Here is a 21,354-nt window from a genome sequence, read left to right on the forward strand (position 1 = left end):
CTTCATCTTTGATTTTGTCCAAGATAATTTTTAAGTATTTAAAGAAATGTTTTCCCGTATAGTAATTATAGCTGCCAGTGCTACAAGTCACGAATCTGAATTTTAATGGATTTTTATGAAATTTAACTGTTGGGAATAAATAAGAATAATTTAGAGAGCAAGTCTTATTTATTTTATTTTATTTTATTTTATTTTATTTTATTTTTTTTGCGAAAGTTAGCATTCTTTTATTTAATTCCTTTTTCCCGGTGTTCTTTAACATATAAGTTGCATTAGAGTTATATTCATTAATTAAAAGTTCTTTATAATAATATTTACAAATTAAACAGAAATTATTTGCTGATTTATCTATTACTGTAATAATAAATTTCTCTTTTAAATTTTTTATTTCGTTTTTTTAATGTTTTGCTAAAATAAATACTGTGTTCTTTAGATCTGCCAATATCAGTATTCATTTTTATTTTAATTTCTTCCAAAATTCTCACTTTCCATCCTCCAGAATCTTTCGCAGGCCAATGGTATTTTCTAGATAATTTAGCAATAAAAATATCCAAATCTTTACCAATAGAAATTAAAATTTTATTATGGTTCATTTTTTCTCTCAATCTAAATTTAGTTCCTCTTTCCATTAATTCTCTTAAAGAGTTGGATTCAATAATTTTTAAATTACCTGTAATAATATGACCTTTATCTACATCTATAAAATCTTTAAAGTTTTCTTTGTTACAGTAACAATCTGTTATATTTATTTTATCTAAATTTTTGCTATAGTAATTATAATTACAAATTTTTTTTTCTTTAAAGTTGAAGTATAACTAAACGCTATTAAAGCAGTTGTTTTATCTGATAGAGGAAAAAAAAATAAATTATTATTATGTACAATTGTGGGTAATTTTAGATATATGAAGTAAATATCCAAGAATTTAATCACAAAGAATTCTTTGTAAACATTATTTTTATTATTAAAAAGTAAATCGTTTTTTCCAATGTTAAGCTTACATTTAATTAGATCTAGAATTATATATTTTGTGTACAAATTTTTAAACTCTAACTCCCTGAATTTATTATTTAATAAGCATTTAATTTTATTATTTCTAAGACCAAAAATGTATTTCCTAATTTTGTGAATGTTTTTTTTTTATTGTGTTCCAGATTATAGTAATTTTGAAATTCCTCAAATATAATTTGAAAATTGCCACCTTTTCCTTTACCTCTTTTAAATCTTTTAGAATAGTTATCTTTATTTAGAAAATTTTTAAATATGTTAAATTTGTAATAAAATCAATTATTGTTTAAATCTGCGTAATCTTCCCCATTTAATTTACTATTGAGACCATAAGGAAATACAGTTTTAAGGTTACAAATATAAATGTTTTCTAGATCTAATCTTTTGCTTAATTCGTTAACATTGTCTATATATATGATTTTGGAAAGAGCAAAGGGAAGCTTAGAATTAGAAATCTGCTCCTGTATAGCTTACAGCGTTCCTCCTGTATAGCTTAATCCAGTGCTGTCTGCAATAGAATATTTCAGGAATAAAAACTTTTTACTTTAACATAATTTTTTTTAAATTCATCTTTTCTCTGTCTGTTAAGGAGTTTGAAAAAAGAAATTTCCATATCTTTTAAAGAGAAATATAATTCCAGACATTCTGCCCATTAAAATCCTTGACATTAATTCAGCTTCCAACATCTATTTTTCTCAACTAATAAAAAATCTACAGCAGCAAAAATAATATCATAACTGACAGTGTACTAAATTTATAGATAAATATTTTTTTTTGTTTGAAATCGAAATTAAAAAAAAAAAAAAATGAAAATCTTATAGTGCTGTGACATCATAAATGCAAAAAAGGAAAGGTTGAATGTGAAATTTTTTTTAGATTTATTAGTTCCCAGGAAAACAATTAAATTGAGAAACTGCATAATATCACAAAATGGGGAAAATGTTATCATGAAACTTACTAGTGAAAGCCTTATAGAGCTCTTGATCTTTCAGCGTGACAAGAAGTCTGTCTATGAGATGAAACACAACAAAAGCTTCAGTTGAAGCTCTTTGCTTCCCTGGAGTGGAACTGAAATATTGCATTCCTAAACTTCCTTGATAATTATCAAAATCTGATATAAAAGAAAGAAAAAATTAGCGTAGACTGAAATTCAGGAATTCTATAATTTTAGCTCAACTATAAAGTATAGTTAAATAATGGATTAGGACAGAAATATTTGCTGCCCTAACTTGAAACTCCCAAATACTCTAAAATTAGAGAAAGTGAATTAAGAATAAATGTTAACACAAAGGAGTAATCATTTCATGCAAGATATATTTCCTATAAAGGCTGAAATTTTCCAAATGGAATGTTAATATTTTTCAATTCTCAAATTGCATTCAATGCAAGATTCCTGACAAAATTTGGCTCAATAGTTTTTAAAATTTAATTCAGATGTTCAATAAAAATATTTTAAAGTTATAACAGAGATACTTTTTCAACAAAACTATTAGTTGATGGTACATTTGAAAAATCTGAAACACTGAAAAATATAAATGAGGCTAATCATAACAGAAAAATATTTTAATCAAAACAGTTTCACTTTTAAGCTTGTAATACGTGAAGTATTCAATAATATTTTGTTAAAATTATAGCAATGTGTATTGCAGTCTTAACAAAAAAGCATGAACAGTGAAAAATGATAGGAAAAATATTAATATCTTAAACTAGATTCCAGAGACAATTTTTATCAAAAAAAAAAAAAAAAAAAAAAAACTGTAATATGAAAATAAAATTAATGTAACCCATAAATAGAATTGATACAGAAAATCAGTTTTCATATTTTTAAAAAATTATTCCAGGTTTTATGCTTTTAGCTCTTTGTAAATTTTGGGTATTATGAGGGTAGTGTTCGTACTTATTTTTGCAATATCAAGTACAGCATACTTAATTGTACCTGATACAAATGGTAACTGACTCCTTTTTGGTTCATATTTGTTCAATATTATCTTTACCCAATTATTCATTATAGTAATGATTGCAAATTTTAATTTTGTACTTTATTTTCTTTTTAAAATACTATTAAAAAAGTAGACCCTTATAAAATTAAAAGATTAATAAGGTTTAGTTTTCATTTTAAATCTTTCATATCTTTGCATTTAAAAATAACTTTTTAATAGATTTTTAAAATCATTGTCATGAATGTTATCATCAATGTTTATTTTTTTATTTCTGTCTAATTTATGTTACTAATAATAATTCTGTAATTTGTGTTACCTTTTTCTTTTAACACACACACACACACACATGCTAAATGCTGCTGAGGCAGAATAGTGGATTTAAGATTGGGGAATACTATATTAACTTGATAATATCTTCTCCTCAGGCATTACAACCTCTCACAGGTCAAGACTGTCTCTCAAAGTTTAGTCCATCTGATCCTCTCTGCCTCAATAGCCCTCCATCAATTTATTCTTATATGCTTCAGATTCTTTTCAGCCCGACCTAATCACCCAACACATTTGAAAAGTTTTTTTTTTCCCTTAAAAAGGTGAGAATGCTTCATTATATTATCTAGATATATGATCCAATTCTTTGATTTGTAATGCTTTTACTATTTACTGGATTTATATATATATATATATATATATATATATATATATATATATATATATATATATATATATATATATATATATATATATATATATATATATAGAGAGAGAGAGAGAGAGAGAGAGAAATTTCATAATTACATGCAATTCTTCATACATTATTTGTCTTATTGGCCCAAAGCTCTTTTTTAAGATTAAAAAAGGCCAACAGCAAATCTTCTTCTTAATTAAGTACCCAGCATTTACTCCCATAGAGGATAACAGGTCTCATTCTTATATAGATTACTTTTGATTTTATGCTGATCAGTTTGGATTTAAGTTCAATTTTAAGGCAAATAGAAACATCTATAATAGCCATGGGTATCTCATTTTTTATTTGATTTTTATGCCATTATAGTTTGAGATTTTTGTGCTCAGATAAGCACATTATTTTACAATCTCGAAAGTATAATTATTGATTTTTAGAAGAAATATATCCATAGTTTTATTGGTTGCAATCATAAATTTAGCCTCATCCTCATTGATGGTCAGGCCCATCTACTTTCCTTAAGTGATACAAACACTTCAACAACAGCTTGTACAGTTCACCTGATAATATCACTCAATCAGAATCAAATGAGATTGGGAAAATTACCTGTTGATATTAATAGAGTCTAGGAGCTGATACTTTTGGTTTTTATCAGTTTAGTATATCTGATACTAAGTACAAGGCTGGCACAGTGCAACTTAGCTCTAATTAGTACATTAAATACATAGAAAATAGAAATTTCAAAAATAATTCTTCTTGTTAGCATCAAAGAGATCTAAAATATAGAAACGAAAAATTCAAAATTAACCTTTTGGTTCTCTTACAATAGTTTTTATCCAAGAAAGTAAAAATTGATATAATTTACTTTGAAGAAGAGGCACTGCCTCGGGACAGAAACTGTGAGATAGTAACTTTAAAGATGGTTGACCCAAAGCAGGATCTAAAAGCCAAGCAGCAACAGAAGGATCCACGCAATTCTGTTTAAGTGATATTCCACATCCTTGCCACAGCATTTTATACTGAGTCTTCATGTCATAGGCAACAAGTGTCTCACATTGCAGTAGATTGCAGAAAAATTCTTGAATTAATTTCATTTTCTCAGGAAATGGTAGATAAGTAAAGGCTTTGTCTGTGAAAACAAGAGACATTTTAAATTTTGATAAAATCAAAATATCATAGATATGTTGAAGCCTATAGAACCAATAGCATAGATATGAAAGTTCCAAAGTATCACTATTTACTTAACAGTTATTCTCATTACTGAATATCTAGACACAAAAGCATGTGTATAAAAATTATAGCACATATCTTTCCCATTACCAAATCATCTGCATTCATATATTATTCATGGAAGAAAGGCAGTATTCATACTATATTTAATACAAATCAAAAGGTATTTAAAAATGCTGACATTTTATGCCTGCATAGAAATTACACCACAAAAGTCAATAGCAAATATGACTCATTATTATAACAGTATATAGAAAACTGATTGTGATTTCCAATTTCTCAAATGCGCTAAGTTTCACATGGCTATATTTATAAAACACTTACTGGATTGAAACCAACATCATATTAAAAAAGCCGAAACTCTAAAATGACTTTTCAATAGATTTCATATTTTTTTAGTAGAATTAAAGAATAATAACTGTAGACTCTATTTTGCAGCAACATAAAAATATTAAATGAATAATATGAATCTAATCAAAATACCTATGTGGAATAAACCATCTGATAACGATAGCCATGTAATTCTGTTATTTGTAAGGCTCTACAAGATAAGAAAGGTAATAAACTTCCTGCAACTACAAATGTTTGTTAACAAACAACACAGCAAAAATCTGATATTGCAAAGAATTCTTTTCCCACCTTCAAAGTTTTACAAGTTTATTTATTTACGGAGAAAAGTTATAAAGACTAAAGAAATTCCCTAAGAATTTTACAATACGGGTTTCCGATTTCAATAGATAACAACGCATCAATTTCGCTAAATGTTTTGGGAGTTTTGTATGATTGGGGGGCAGCCATTTCTTCCACAACAGAAAGTGAAAATTTAGAAGAAAGCAAGAAACTGTTTTTAAAAAAAGTTTAATGCATTCATTTCAGATCATTCCTTCATTATATTTCTATCATCTTTTATCTACAAACTACTAGACCTGTATATTTTTGCCAGTTTCATGTATTGTTACAGCATCAAAATTATTGACCATCATCAGTCAAAATTTACCTGCACTCAGTTGATCTGATATAGTAATGTAGAAAGCATCTTCCCCATAGCAAACTGCTAATCCTACAACAGCTTTCTCTTGATCAACAATACATTTGTCATTTTTAATCATTGAATTCTTTGCACCTGTAAAATAATAGTTCGGCCTTTAAATGATTCATTAAAATATGAAATGAAAGCAAAGACTTAAGCTTTAAGACTTATGAAACTATATTAGCTATTAATTTAATAAATTACTTAAACTAAAACAAAAAAGGCCTTACCAAATCTAATCGACAATGTAGTGCAAATATTTAATAAGTGCCTTCATGCAGTGGCGATCTTAGGGGAAAGTGATTTAATTCAAACACTTATTAACATAAAAATATGAAAAAATTATATATTAAATTTAATTTTTTAAATGTATAACCGTTTCGCGCTTTGTTAAAAAGTACTTAAACACATTCATCATTCTATTCATATATTTATATTATAAAAACTATATACACATGGGAGTCAAAAGACCTGACCAGATAATACACAGCGGCACTTTGCTGTTAATGTTGGTTGGCCCTTGCATCTTACCACCTGGAATGAACGCTCATACATCTAATCTTTTTGGAGGAGGTCCTTTCGGAATTGCTGCCCGATGTTCTTGCACAAGTTCGAGGTATGATGGAGCTCCATCTCATTATGCAGTTTCCGTACATGACCATCTGGACAAGATATTTAAAGGTAGACTGAAGGACATGATGCCCCAGTCGCATGACCTCCAAGATCACCCGATTTACCGCTGCTTGACATCTATTTGTGGAGTTCTACAAAGACTACGAAAAAGTAGATACTGAAATGGAATTTGTTGCAAGAATTGCGAAACATTCAATATATTTGAAAATGTACGCCATTCCATGCAACTTGCGTGTCAATCGTGTATGAATTCCTTTGAGCGGAATTTCGAACTATTTCAAACTTAATACTGCTTTCTGTATTGTGTTCTTACTTTGTTTCTATGTCTCTTTATCACTTGAGGGCGGCATTTGGACCATGCTTACCTATGTGATTCTAATTCCTCGATGCTTTCTTCCTCTCCTCCAAGTTTGTACACGGCGCTCAGAAACACTCTGATATACGGACATGTTAGAGTCAGTTTTTGCAGCCATTTCGATACGTTTAAAAAATTATCATTATTTCTTTTGAATAATACGTTATTGGAATTTCAAAAGGCCAAATTTTGTTCAACTGAAAACTGAAGGGCACAAATAATTATTTCAATAACATCACGTTGACGCTTTGTTTCTCTTTTTAATAAACTTTGAAATCCCGAATCAATAGCTTTATCCTTTCGTAACCGTTCTAAGAAATCAGACCAAAGATGAGCAATTATTACACCGCGTCCATCCTCATATACACATCGACATCATGTGTTTTCATATTTAAAAACGTTCGAACACAACAACGAGTTTCTTGTTCACAAAGGCAAGGAGACAGAATGGCTTACCTTAATGAGCACTATATTTTCACCATTCTTATATATATATTGAAGAGTTAAATTTGTACTTTTAAGAGCATTTTTTTTTCTATTTGGGATTTTAATAAATGACAGAGCTCAGAGCATTTCTGACTTGATGCCATCGTGCCCTGCACGATCTTGTAAGAATGGACAGCTCGGACCTGGTAATTTTGAAAACCAGCTAAACTGTAAACTGTGTTTTGAAAATATTTGAAATAGAATAATACATTTGAACCTATACAGTATAATGTAAATGTAAAATATTTGATGTACGTATCATATAAATAAATAAGAGATTCCTTAAAACCGTATGTTAGAAGGGTGAAAAAAAAAAAAAAAAAGCTGAATAGTTGAGATGTTTTCCATTCTTTCACTCGTCTGTATATGTTATACTAGTTAATTCTGCTCCTTAAATCTGAAGATTTTTATATTTTATTTCAGGTTCATTGATTCAAGCCATTGTTGCATTGCAATAATTATCAACATATGGAAATGCATTGTTTTTGCTTTACGTATTATAATTATTATATTTTAAGACTTTTTAATGTTAGTGACTACAGATAATCAAATGTCAATGCTTATTGAAATAAATTAGAAAAGAAAAATTAATTTACTTCTGGGAGGACCAATACTCTTGTGATTAAAGGAAGTTCTTTCACAAGCAACTGAAAAAGAAATTCTTTTCATTTTTGCTATTCTTTTGAAAAATGCCGCTAGTTCAGCATCTGGAACATCCAAAGTCTTAAATGTAATTTTATCTTGAGCGCTGAATAATTTAGGAACACCCTTATCATCTGCCAAGATGTCATCCTTTTTAGATTTTTGAAAATTAGTGGCATGAAAACTTTGGCTTTCAGAATCATTTGCCGCTTTATGCAAAGAAATGCAAGTTTTTACAGCAATGTCAGGCGTTGGAGTAGGTGGCAAAACATCTGAAGTGAAACTATCAAAAAGGCTGTTGTCAGCAGAATCCAGATCATCTACAGATACTGATCGTTGATCTGTATTATCCACGGATCCAATCAGTTTGTCTTCCGCAGATTCAGATTGTCCAGCTTCAGATTTGCACCGATTAACGTTTTCTTTGTTGTTCACTATATTTTTTGATAGAGTTTCACTATTTTGGGACTTGTTTGATAGATTCAAGCTATTATTAGAAGGATCCCATGGCTTCCAGAAATTTGATTCTTCTTCAATTTTCCAGGTTTTATTATTTTCAGCAGATAAACCATGCTCCTTATTTTTATAAATTTCTTTGACCGACTCGGACACCGAATTTTCCTCACATGTTTCTTCTAGAATTTTGCAATTCAGGGTCCACGTTTGAATTTTTGTATCGCTATAATTATTCACCTCTGAAGAATTATTTCCATTAAATAAAAATGCATTTGAAATTGCCCCACTTTCAAGCAAAACAGAAACTGGCTCCTTCAGCTTTAAATTTTGTTTTTGTATGGCTGGATTGACACTAGGTGAAATATGCATTTCTTTCACATCACTAAAGCTGTCATCATCAAATATGTCACCACTTGTTTCCGTCTCTAAACGAATATTATCTTCTTTGCATTGTAAATTACCACTGTCTAAGTCTTTATTAGATTTTGCTTCCAAACAATCCTGATTAAAACTTCCATCTGAATAGAAGATATCTCCACTAGTTTCATCAATGGATAATTCTTTTTTATAATGAGAGTTATTTCTTTTAATTTTCTGATGATTTATTGGTGTACTATGATTATGCGCATTTAATTCAGAATTTTTTAAAATTTCATGATCATTTAGTATTTTATCATTAGACAGCTGCTTCTGAATACTTTGTTTCATTTGATTTACATTCATTGATACATTTTTCTTATTTCCCTCCTTTACGTCCGATAAATTATGTAAATATAGGGAGAAAGTGCAATCTGATTTAAATATGTTTGATTCGTTTAACAGACCTTGAAGACACTCCTCATCAGAAATTTTGTTTTTAGAAAAACTGGGAGAAGAGGAGCCATTTTTCATGCTCATTTCATTATTCTTTGTATCGAATCTGCCTGATACATTTATATTGGCAGTTCCTAAATCAGAAATAAATGATTCAGCAAAATAAACATTCTCAGTTTCAGCGGTTTGTGATAAAAGCAGTTCACTAAAATGCACATCATCAAGCATATCCAGAGAATCAAACTTTTCATTACTCACTTTAGCATGGTTGCTCATATTTTCTTTTTGCAAATCTATTTTTGCAGCATCAAAAAGCAAAGGCTCATTCTTACTATGGGTGCATAAATTTTCTTTTTCTGAAGAAGTTTCGGATAGAGCGCGACACGGATTTACGCATTTTAAAGTACCTTTGGGATGAAATTCAGTGTTGTTTGATTTTGAAATCTCACTCATTTCTTCTGATTCGACATGATTTTCTAGTGAGTGCAGCACTGAATCATTAGATAAACAAATAATATTTTTGGTTAGATCTATATTTGCATTTTGAGATGCACTATCATGTACAGAACTGTTCATCATTCCATCATCATTATTTGACTCAGATGAAGCTTTAACAATCTTGACTGCATTTTGAGTTGCACAAGTACGATCTTCATGACTATTGGAAGTTTCTTCAGCAAACATTTCCCTCACAATTTTAGGATAATTATCCTGATCTAGAGGCACTGATATCAGGTGATTCACGCTTTCCTTTTGAGAGCATTTGCTGGCATTTTCATCATCACTATTGTTTGAATCGAAATCACCTTTGAATTTTTTAGTAGCTAAATGCTTCCAAGATACTTTACTAATCCCCAACTCTTGTTTTATGAAATTCCGCGCTTCTTCAATGATGAGATGCGCAGCTTCTTTTTCATTCACACCTTTCTTCCCTGTGATTCTGATACGCTTGGCTTTGGAGCGCTCAAGAATTTCTTTTGCAAGATCACCTTCAAATTGCTTTGCACTGAAATTTTAAAGAAAAAGTTTCTTAGTTTCTTAATCTTTTAACAAAAATACTAAAAAAAAAAAAAAAATAGTAGTAGAGTTCTGAATAAGTAAAAGCATAAAAATTTAAGATTTCTGCAAAGCAGCTAACAATACACAAAACTAAATTTGTTCCTGCAGCTGGTTTCCAAACTAAAACTATTACCTGTCTAAGGACAAATATAACAAATCATTCCTAAATCTCAGATAATTGCTCCAGAATCAATCTCATAAATTTTACTCTTTACAACAGTACTGTATGCACGAGTTTCCAACAACCGCAAATAACATTAAAAATGACCAAACGTTAAAATCCAAATTTAGAAGATCTTTAATTCATGCTTTTATAATGTGTCTCATATATTTGTTATTTGTCTTGCATATATGAATATAAATTTAATCACAATAAGTTTAAAAGAAGAGAAAATTTTGATTCTTGACTTTCATTTATTTATTTATTTTTCACTTTGAAAGCTTAAAACACAGGCATGCTAAATGAAGTATTTTACAATCTTTAGTAATACTGAATTTAGTATTTTAAAACAAAAGTTAGTTTTTGTCTTTCTTCTTCTAAAAAATTCAAGATTCTTTTATCATAGCTATGTCTTTCTTATTGATGTGTCAATAAAAATGATTACAGTAGCTCATGTTTTATTTATCTTTCATTTTTAAAATTAGTACTCTAATCAGTTAGCTCAACCTTTTGATTTTTGAGTATGCAGTTCATGTGTTTTTAACTCAAAGCATTAGTAAATTTCAGTGCAAAACAGAGTAAATTTAGCATTTTTCATCTGAAAATACAAAAATAATTTGAGATTCTGTTGCAAGAAAATTTATCTTATAACAAAAACAAATTGCTCAAGTACCAAGGGAGTTATGAAGAAATATTTATCATTAGCAAGGGCAATTGAGGAAATCCTGAAAATTAGTATAATGTAAAAATATTAGAAATAATTATGATTAATTCAGAATACTAACCAGATACACATACATGCATGAATATTTTAATAAAGCAAAATGATTTTTGTTGATTTACTACTCAGACTGATTGCTTCGAAGAAAATATTATCAATTTTTTAAAAATATTTTTTCAATATCTAAATAAAATATTTGTTCTAAGACAACATTTGAGATAGTGTATCTGTATTTTTAAAATTTGAGACAGTGTGTGTTAAATTTTGGATAAACTTGGAACACAACCATCTCTGCATTAAAAGCCAATATATATAAGCTTCATTACTATGCTTTATCTTTTAATAAAATAGCTACTAGTTCATCATAAAAGTGATGCTAAAAGTAGGGGGAAACAAACATGCCACTAAATTTTAAAACCCATTTCAATGTTCAAATTACCTTTCAAATGATCCCATATTACAGAGAACCAGAGCTAATTCATCTAGCTCAGCACTAGCAAGAGATGAAATGGTCTCAAATCCAGCATTATAAAGGGCTCTGGCCCTCTGAGCATTTAAAGTTGAAAGACGAACCAGATCACACAACTCCTGTTGAATACCAAAGTGGACTCGCTTTTGAAAGGATGAAAAAAGCAGCTCTAGATTGTACCATCCCAGTCGATTACAAAATATAGTAAGCATACCTAAGAACAATAAATAACAAAAAAGATAAAACAACCGAACTAAATGAAATTCTGCAGAAAATTTTTTTATAATCCCCAATCACAACAGCTAATATTTAAAACAGAAAAGAAAAAAATTGAATAAAAATGAATGAGGATTTACCGGCAAACGTAGAGGTGGTCTGTTGCAGTGATTGCAGTATTCCACGTGTGCAGCCATATCTCTCAGCCACTGCAGACAAAGGCACCTCCTGAATAAGATCGTTCAGAGCAAGAGCTGAATAAAATCTCTGATGAACAGCAAGTTTGTGGAAAAATTTGTGGGAGTTTTTACTTAGTTTTCCCTGTATGCCTAATCCAATGAAATTTTCCTGAACTCCAACCAACTCACCAACTCTCTTGAATTCTTCAGGAAGTTCCTCCCATAGTGACAAAAAATGCATCCAGTTCAAAGCTCCCATTTGATCACTTAAATATGGAGGGGTAACCTAGATAATTAACAAATTATTCAAAAAATTTAAGTAAATTTTTATTTAATGCAGAACTTTTGTAAACTGCAAATTGTCACCCTGAGTGAAGTCATTTATAATAATATTGAGAAAAAGTTTTCATTCTGTAATATTTGTAGGCAAAGCTAATAAAGAAACAGATTTTAACTTATTATATTTTATCATAGTATTTGCAAAACAATTACCTGGATTTCATACAATTCGTCATCAAATAATATTTCATTTTCTTATCAAAATTTCTAACTTTTAGTTTGCAATAATGGTTTTCAATTGGAAATAAATGACAAAAAAATCCTCTTTATTCAAAAAAAGAGTATTGTGAATAGGAAAATATTTTAAACTACACAGTACATTAAAAATAGCAAAAATATTGATATTATATTTATTTATTTATTTCATTTTTTTGGCCTATACAATCGGCAAACTTGACTTTAAATTTTAGAATTCATACCTATGTAGTTTTAAATTAAATTAGTCTATTTATATTTGAAGTTTTTTGAGTGATTTTTATCTCAAATTAATGGGATATATATTTTGATATTTTATTTTGAAGCAATTTTCCATCCTTAAAGCTAATTTATTAACGTTTTTTTTTAATAATTCAATCACTTAGATGGAATAGTTATTGTTTCCCCTACATAAATATCTGTATTTTTTCTCAGTTTGGATTATTACTTACCTAATATACCTAACTTTTGAAGACCAATAATAAATTTTACACAATTTTTTTTTTCTTACTTTTTGTTCATTTATTTGTTGCAAAAATGCCAAGACTGAAACATTTTCGAGTTACTAAAACACAAAGATTTAAAGAGATGGACTTTAGGAAAAACAATAATTCTGAAAATCAGGATTCTGTAGACACTAGGGTAAAAATTCAGGTCTTTTGAAAACAGTTATTGTGGATAAGATAAAAAATATTATTATTGTGGCCGTTCAAAATAGAATCAATGAAGAAGAAAGCCATTCAGTAAAAACTACATATAACAATTAAAAACTGAGAAGAAATTTGAAGGTTTTAGGCACAAAGATGGTCATTTTTAATTTTAATTTGTGTTATTATTATCATAATTTTATAGAAACATATTGTGTTGAAAACTATTATGAAAAATGTATTATTTAATCACATTAAAAAAAATCTGCTACCCAATGATTTAACACCTATCATACTTCAAGCGTATTGCTAATGGTTAAGAAAGTTCCATGATCAATGAGTGGGTGAGTGATATTTCGCTATCATATAAATTGGAAAAATACAAATGTAGAAAATAATTTTGTTTATTTTAAATGGGGAAATAGGCACATGGCGGCGTATGGCATCAATTGTAATTTTTTTAAGACGATAAGTAGCTAAATATGTCAATATTTGATGAATTAACATATTTAGCCAAATATGCTAATCTTTCCCCTTTATTATACTAGCCGCCTTTGACGACCAGCCGGTTCGCCAGTATTAATGCTTTCTAAAATTTCCAATGAAATATTTTATGTAACTTGGTCTCTTAATAGCTTTTTCTGCAAAATATTTTTAAGCTTCAGATTTTGATAGTTATATAATTCAACCATACTATTATGTAGGCCTCAAACAGTTCTCTTCATTGTACTACTTATATTTCTCTAATTTTCTAACAGAGCCCAGAAAATTCCTATTTAAATTAAAGTGAAAATGCTAAATTGCAATGAATATCAAAATATTTTTTACTGAAACCAACCATGCCATTTTTTTTAATCTGAAAATTGAAGGCTAGAGTCGTTTGGCATTAAAGTTGTATGTGCAGTGCAGAATAATTTTTATAATTTATATAATATTTAAAAGAATTAATCAACAAAAATTTCTCTCATTCATCGTAAAATTCAGTTTTTAGTTTTACTTTCAAAATATTTAAATGATGTAAATAAAAATATTTTATTTTATTCCAGTCAATAAATGTATTTATGAAAAAATTACGAATTATTTAATTTTTACACAGTTTATTTGTCCTAAGGAATTATATTCTACGAAATACTCTTGACACTTCAACTTTTAAAAAAATAAATAAGCGATTCTATCTTCTGCGATCAAATCTGGCCCATTTATGAAGGTTTGAATAGAACAGTTGGGAACAATCAACATTTTCATAATCATAGGCCAATCACTGTCGAGAAACCCTGGCAGATGATTGGCGTGTCTTCTTTGAGACGGTCGCTGAAGCGATCTAAAATCGCTAGGTTTTATAGAAGAATGATATTTAAATTTCATAAATTAGTCAGTTGTAATGATTGATTTAGTTGATTAGAGTACAACAATTTTTATTTAAAATATTGGTGTCTCAAGAATATTTTTTTTAAATATGATTCGAAGGACAGATGACCTATATAAAAATTTAAAATTCGTAATTCATTTATTGACTCAAGTTACATAAAATATAATTATTTAATTCATTTATACCATTTTGTTAGTAATATATGACACAAATTTGCTGATGGCCGCTGATCAGAATAATTATTATATATATATATATATATATATATATATATATATATATATATATATATATATATATATATATATATATATATATATATATATATATATATATATATATATAAACCATGTTTTTCTTAAATTAAACTGTTTTATTAAATTAATAATATAGATATTATAAAAGATCATAGAAAACTTTTCCTCTATTTACTTATTAGAAAATATCATATTTCAAATTTTTTTTCACTTCATACGGAGACGTGCTGAAAATTACATTTTTATATATTTAATCTATCTATACTTATATAAAGCTCAATGTGTGTGTGTGTGTTGGCGCTCTACAGATCAGACCATTTCATCTACAGCTACCAAATTTGGCACATGTATACCTTGGAGGTCGGGAATGTGCACCTGGGGTCCCTTTTTTGAAATTTTAATTATTAATTAAAAACTAACTTTCCTGCCAAAAAATCTTCATTTCCCCACCGTCAAATGAGTAAGGCTTCAGTTCCCCCCCCCCAACAGTAATGAGGCTAGGGTTAACATTTTTTGGCCGATTATTTCAAACGATTCTATTTAACTTCTTAATGTTTTATGCATTTAAAATTAAACATTGTTAATTAATCGATCTTTCAGATTCATTCTGAAGTACTTTTGAATTAAAATAACACAGAAGAAAGGAAATTAAAAATTTCTAATCCGCTGAGCGTTACCCCAACTGGCGTAGAAAATTTCACGCATTTGCGTTACCGTAACTGTCGTTGAAAATTCACGCATGCGTATTGTGTTCTGATTGTTGACAACTATTATCAACGGATGATTCTTGATTTAAATTATTTTTAGGCTAGTTGCATGCGCTTGTAATTAAATTTTATTTATGCTAGTTATATATTTTTTTGTATATGCTTATAGTTTTAAGTACATCGTTTTTTAAGTAGTTTTTTTTTAACCTGTTTTCAATCGATTATTTTAAACGATTCGTTTTATTTTCTTAGCGTGTGATGCCTTAAAATTAAACATTGTTAATTAATTGATCTGCTCATGATGAATCTGGGAAAATTTTGTTGACAAATTCTTGAAATAAAACATAAATTAAGAAAGATATTCTTTAGTGCCCATAAAGTTTGAACGCTCAGTGACTGTTTTCAGTAATCATATTACAAAAAAAAAAAAAAATACTTTGTTTCAGTAAAAAATATTATTATATTAATCGCAGATTAATCCTTTCCACTTTAATTTAAATCATAAATTCTACGGGAGCTAACAGAAAATTAGAGAGATACATTACGTTATGACTGAAGGCCTTTATAATATTATGAGTGAATAATATGACTTTCAAAATTTGAAGTTTTAAAATATTTTGACGAAGAAGCTATTAAAGTAGGAATTGCATAAAATATTTAATAATTAAATTTTACAGAACATTAAGATTTGCGAACCGGCTGGTCCCCAAAGGCGGCTAGTACTTATATAAAGCTCAATGTTTGTGTGTTGGCATTCTACAGGCCAGACCTTTCGACCTACAGCTACCAAATTTGGCACATGCATACCTTGGAGGTCGGGAATGTGCACCTGGGGTCCCATTTTTTGAATTTTTCATTAGAATTTTAATTATTATTTAAAAACTAACGTTCCCGCAAATAAAAATCTTTTCATTTTTCCCACCGCCAAATGAGTAAGGTTTCAGTCTTTTTTCCTACTCTAATGAGGCTAGACTTAAGATTTTTCGGCCGATTATTTCAAACGATTCTGTTTATTTTCTTAATGTTTTATGCATTTAAAATTAAACATTGTTAATTAATCGATCTTTCGGATTCATTCTGAAGTACTTTTGAATTAAAATAAAACAGAATAAAGGAATTTGAAAATTTCTAATCCTAATAGAGTTACTCCAACTGGCGTAGAAAAATTCACGCATTTGCGTTACCGTAACTGGCGTTGAAAATTCACGCATGCGCATTATGTTCTGATTGTTGACAATATTATCAACGAATGCGGACCTGATTTAAATTATTTTTTGGTAAGTTGTATGCTTTTGTAATTAAAATGTATTTATGTTAGTTATATATTTTCGGTATATGCTTATAGTTTTAAATACATAGTTTTTTAAGTAGTTTTTTTAAAACCTGTTTTCAACCGATTATTTTAAACGATTCGTTTTATTTTCTTAGTGTTTGATGCATGTAAAATTAAACATTGTTAATTAATCGATCTGTTCATGATGAATCTGAGAAAATTTTGTTGACAAATTCTTGAGATATTACATAAACTAAGAAAGATATTCCTTAGTGCCCACAAAGTTTAAACGCTCAGTGACTCTGTTTTCAGTAATCATATTATAAAAAAGGCTTTGTTTCAGTAAAAAATTTTATTATTTTAATCCTTCGCACTTTAATTTAAAGCATAAATTCTACGGGAGCTAACAGAAAATTAGAGAGATACATATTACTTTATGACTGAAGGCCTTTATAATATTATGACTATCAAAATTTGAAGTTTCAAAATATTTTAATGAGGAAGCTATTAAAGTAGAAATTGCATAAAATATTCAATTATTAAAATTGTAACGAACATTAAGATTGGCGAACCGACTGGTCGCCAAAGGCTAGTTTGTAATAATTATTGATTTATTTTTTAATTTAAAATTCTGTCAATATGATGGCAACACGTGGATAAAAACTAATTTTTCTCATTGACATCCTCGTACAGATAAATTTTATTTTTATTTCATTCGAAATAAAATATGGTTAAACTATTTCTTTAAAAATTCCTTAAAAATGGAAACTTAATGTATAGGTTAAAGTACTGGTATCATTGAAATGATTATTTTTTGAGCTTTAACTTGATGTAAAAATAATTTTTGCACGATAATATTTTCGGGAAAACTCCGAAATTTCACTTTTTTCTTTATTAATTAAAAATTTTAAAAAATCGTTCCGAGGTGCACATTCCCGGCCTCCAAAGTATGCACGTGAGAGAGAGAGAGAGAGAGAGAGAGAGAGAGAGAGAGAGAGAGAGAGAGAGAGAGAGAGAGAGAGAGAGCTTTATTATAAGTATAGATTAAATAGTTTGGCTAGAATATTTTCTGTCTTGGCGAGAAAATTGGTATCCGATTCTCAACCGGAGAAATAAAACGAATACCGTCATACTCTCGCTTCCAAGAGAAAATTATAATAAAATACATTAAAAAGAACTAACACACGCGCAGCTTTTGAAAAGTTTTGAGCTGATCATTTTTATATAATGTTGTCATTAAATCTTTAAAATGGGTTCACATGAGGCGCGCAATAGAAGTCACGCCTATTTCAGAAAAATCACGTGAGTGTAACGGGACAACCACAGTGCACTGTCCATCGACGTTGTCTCAACTGTTCACATGGGAACAATACAGGGACAACAGCAGAGAGACAACAATTGCGCGCAACTGTTGGCCCCGTGTGAACCTATCTTTATCCTCTTACAATTTTTGAATAATTAAGTTTTAATCAAGATCTTAATCTTTAGTGCAAAAGCACTTAAACAATTTCAAAGAACGAGAATGAAATAAAGGCGGAAATTTCATTTCATTTTTTTTTCCTCCAAACTGGCAATATAAATTTTAAAATTTTCAAAGTTGAAACAGAAGTTGAAAATCGCTTTTTAGCCCTAAACTTCAAAGAAAATTGCAGCTACAAATAAATAAATGAAAATAATTAAAAAAATAAACTTTTAAATACCAAAGTTATTCGTTTTAATGAGACGCTGATTTCCCCCCCCCTCCCCTCTATTTTCAATTTTAAGGAAGTTACAGAGAAATGAAAAATTCTATATAACTTCCTTAGCTCTCTATATTCCTCTCCATAACTTTCTATCATCTCCACCCTCTATGGCCCATCTACAAACTTATCCGAAGATTTTACATTTCTAGCAACATATTCCGAGCCGGTTAAAATCTAAACATACTGATATTGGAGTAACGTTTGTATGACATTTTGAAAATCCGATGATTTAGCAAAGAATCCATATTTTTCCAATATTCAGAGAAAAAAAAAAGGTATAAATAATCCAAACATTTCTCGCAAACTCTCTTTTAAAGGTATAATATCCCGAGAAACTCTTGCATGACATTCGAGAACAACAGTTATGAAATATTAACCTTTGACGTGAATTTAGCATCTTTACTACAGCTACAAATAAATAGGGTGATAAAATTCTGGCGTGTAGTTAATAGTAACCGAATGTGTTTCGGGCTCATTTCTTCCAACCAACCGAGGCCAAAATTTGACACAGAACTGCAATTGTAGTCACAAAATTACATATCAACTTTGATATATTCAAGTTATTGCATTTTTGAATACGTTTACATGCTTTTGAAAATACAGACCTACAGACAGTCAATTCCTAGTTTGATTTGGCTCAACATTTGACAGTTGTCTTCACTATAGATGTTAAATCTTTGTACCAAATTTTACTCATCTAGCTCGTTTTGTAGTTAGCAAATCAACTTATATTCGAATAGTGTGACAGACCGGCTTCCTCTGGATGAATTTCGCACAAATTTTGATCGAGATCTACAATTTGGTGCAAAGACCGCCAACCTCATTTCATCCGTCTATCCCACAGTGTCTTTGTCCCAAACAGAGAGACGTTTTCTAAAAGTGTGTTTTTCGAATCCAGGGAAGTCTAAAACGTGGGCATTTGTGTACTTCGTAAACGAGAAAGTAAGAAATTGATTGAATATAAGTAATAACTAATACTTCCTATACATGTTCAAAAAAATATCAGAGAAGTAGAAAAATAAATTAATTTATACGCCAGACTTAATTCATTTTCAATAAATATGTCCCAGATTATAATGCTGGGCAATATTTTGAACCTAGTTAAAAATAATTTAGAATATTAATAACAAAAAATGCATACTTTTATTTTTGTAATGTGTGGTGTGAAACCAGAGGGGTAGACTCCCAAAACTTGACGCACATTCTTTAAAAAAAGATGTAACCTCAAAAGTTGTAATCGGTATTAAAATCTCGAATTCAAATTTTTCGCTTAAAATACATTTTCTTCGTATATGGAAAAATAAAATTAAAATAAAAATCTTTTTTTTTTTTGTAATAAAAGAAATTTATTTAAGCTGAAATTCATGACAGTAATGGAGTCGGGTAATAGGTACATTGCATTTAGCATAGAAAATAAAAACGAAGCATTTTCGACAACTTTGCTAATCAACTAAAAAAAGAAGTAAAACTTTCGAGGAAAATAGTATCTATCTATCTATATATGTATATATATATGAAACAATTTAATTATGGTAATTGATCTTTCCTCTCCTTTCCATTGTAATTACTAATGTTAATATAATCAACTTTTCTATTCCTTGATTATTTTGATTAAGAGCACGAATGCTAATTCGAGCCTCCATTGTAACTCTATTTGAAAACGATGAATTAACAAATTAGAAGGTTATCGGATTATTATATTAATACGCTGAAATCACAGTGAAAGTGGCAGTTTTTTTTAATATATTGATAAATAGGTATAATATAGGATATAATAAGTTAGTTGTTTCAAAACAGTCAGTAGAAGCATAATTTATCATAAACTAGATACGCAACTGCAATTTCGGTCCTTCGTACTTTTTATGTAAACATCCCGTCGTCTGGCGTGTGCACACACATTCCACGTATGAAAAATGACCGTGGTTTGTTGACTGTGATAACAATGATAAAAATAAGTTTTAGAATAAATTTCCTTGACTTTTTCCGATTTCTAGGAATTCTCAGATCACTCCCGGCTTTACTCCTTTTATCAGCGGGATACCCTGAGTGTTCGATCAAATATCAGAATCTAATAGTGACTTTTGCTTGGTATAAATTTTAGCTTTCATTTTCTAACCCAAATATAAATGACCGTCTTATATCCATAAAAGAGGCATTATAACCTTTCATAAAATGAGAAAATGATTAGTAAAAAAAATTCTTACTTCATACAGAATATGCAAATCATTTTCCAAGACAAAGCAACGACGAGCTAACTGCAACTCTTTAAGAATTCGAAGTGCATCGTCTGGAGAAAAACCAGAAGCAAGTATTGCTAAGCCAAGTCGAGTAGGTTTGTAGCTTATTTCAATGCTGTCTTAATAATAATAAAAAGAAATCAGTGAAAACAAAAAACAAAATAAATAAATAAAATAAGCATTTAATATGTCACATATATTAATTAAATTACCAAAAAAAATTATAAACGACATTTTATAGATTCAGAGTATTGTGAATATTTAGTCTTCCACAAAGAAATGAAATTTAACAAAACATTTTAAAAATGTGATACCTTTGCAAAACATTTTATTTCTGTGATATAAAATTCATATTCTTTGATCTAATTACAAATTAGAGCTGGATTATTCCTTTTTAACTTTTGTAATCACCAAGATATTTAAAATATTTTCTGTTGAATTTTAAAACTTCAATATAAATCAACAAAACATTATTAAAATTTCTAAATTTCTAATTTTTTTTTTTTTTTTT

At 28.9% G+C, this 21,354-nt stretch overlaps 1 protein-coding gene across 1 annotated transcript in view; it reads right to left on the reverse strand.

The window, feature by feature from the left end:
* LOC129984845 (DNA polymerase theta-like) overlaps window positions 1–21,354 on the reverse strand; it is a 64,874-nt gene that overhangs the window by 19,738 nt on the left and 23,782 nt on the right. Inside the window, exons 13-19 of the mRNA XM_056094810.1 lie at window positions 20,811–20,962; window positions 12,039–12,363; window positions 11,653–11,896; window positions 7,959–10,279; window positions 5,856–5,981; window positions 4,494–4,757; window positions 1,965–2,117 (exon numbers count right to left, since the gene is read on the reverse strand). Of these exons, the coding sequence (XP_055950785.1) occupies window positions 1,965–2,117; window positions 4,494–4,757; window positions 5,856–5,981; window positions 7,959–10,279; window positions 11,653–11,896; window positions 12,039–12,363; window positions 20,811–20,962 (3,585 nt within the window). The remainder of the gene's footprint in view (window positions 1–1,964; window positions 2,118–4,493; window positions 4,758–5,855; window positions 5,982–7,958; window positions 10,280–11,652; window positions 11,897–12,038; window positions 12,364–20,810; window positions 20,963–21,354) is intronic.

The sequence above is a fragment of the Argiope bruennichi genome, chromosome 9 (genome assembly GCF_947563725.1).
Source record: "Argiope bruennichi chromosome 9, qqArgBrue1.1, whole genome shotgun sequence".
Lineage (NCBI taxonomy): Eukaryota > Metazoa > Arthropoda > Arachnida > Araneae > Araneidae > Argiope > Argiope bruennichi.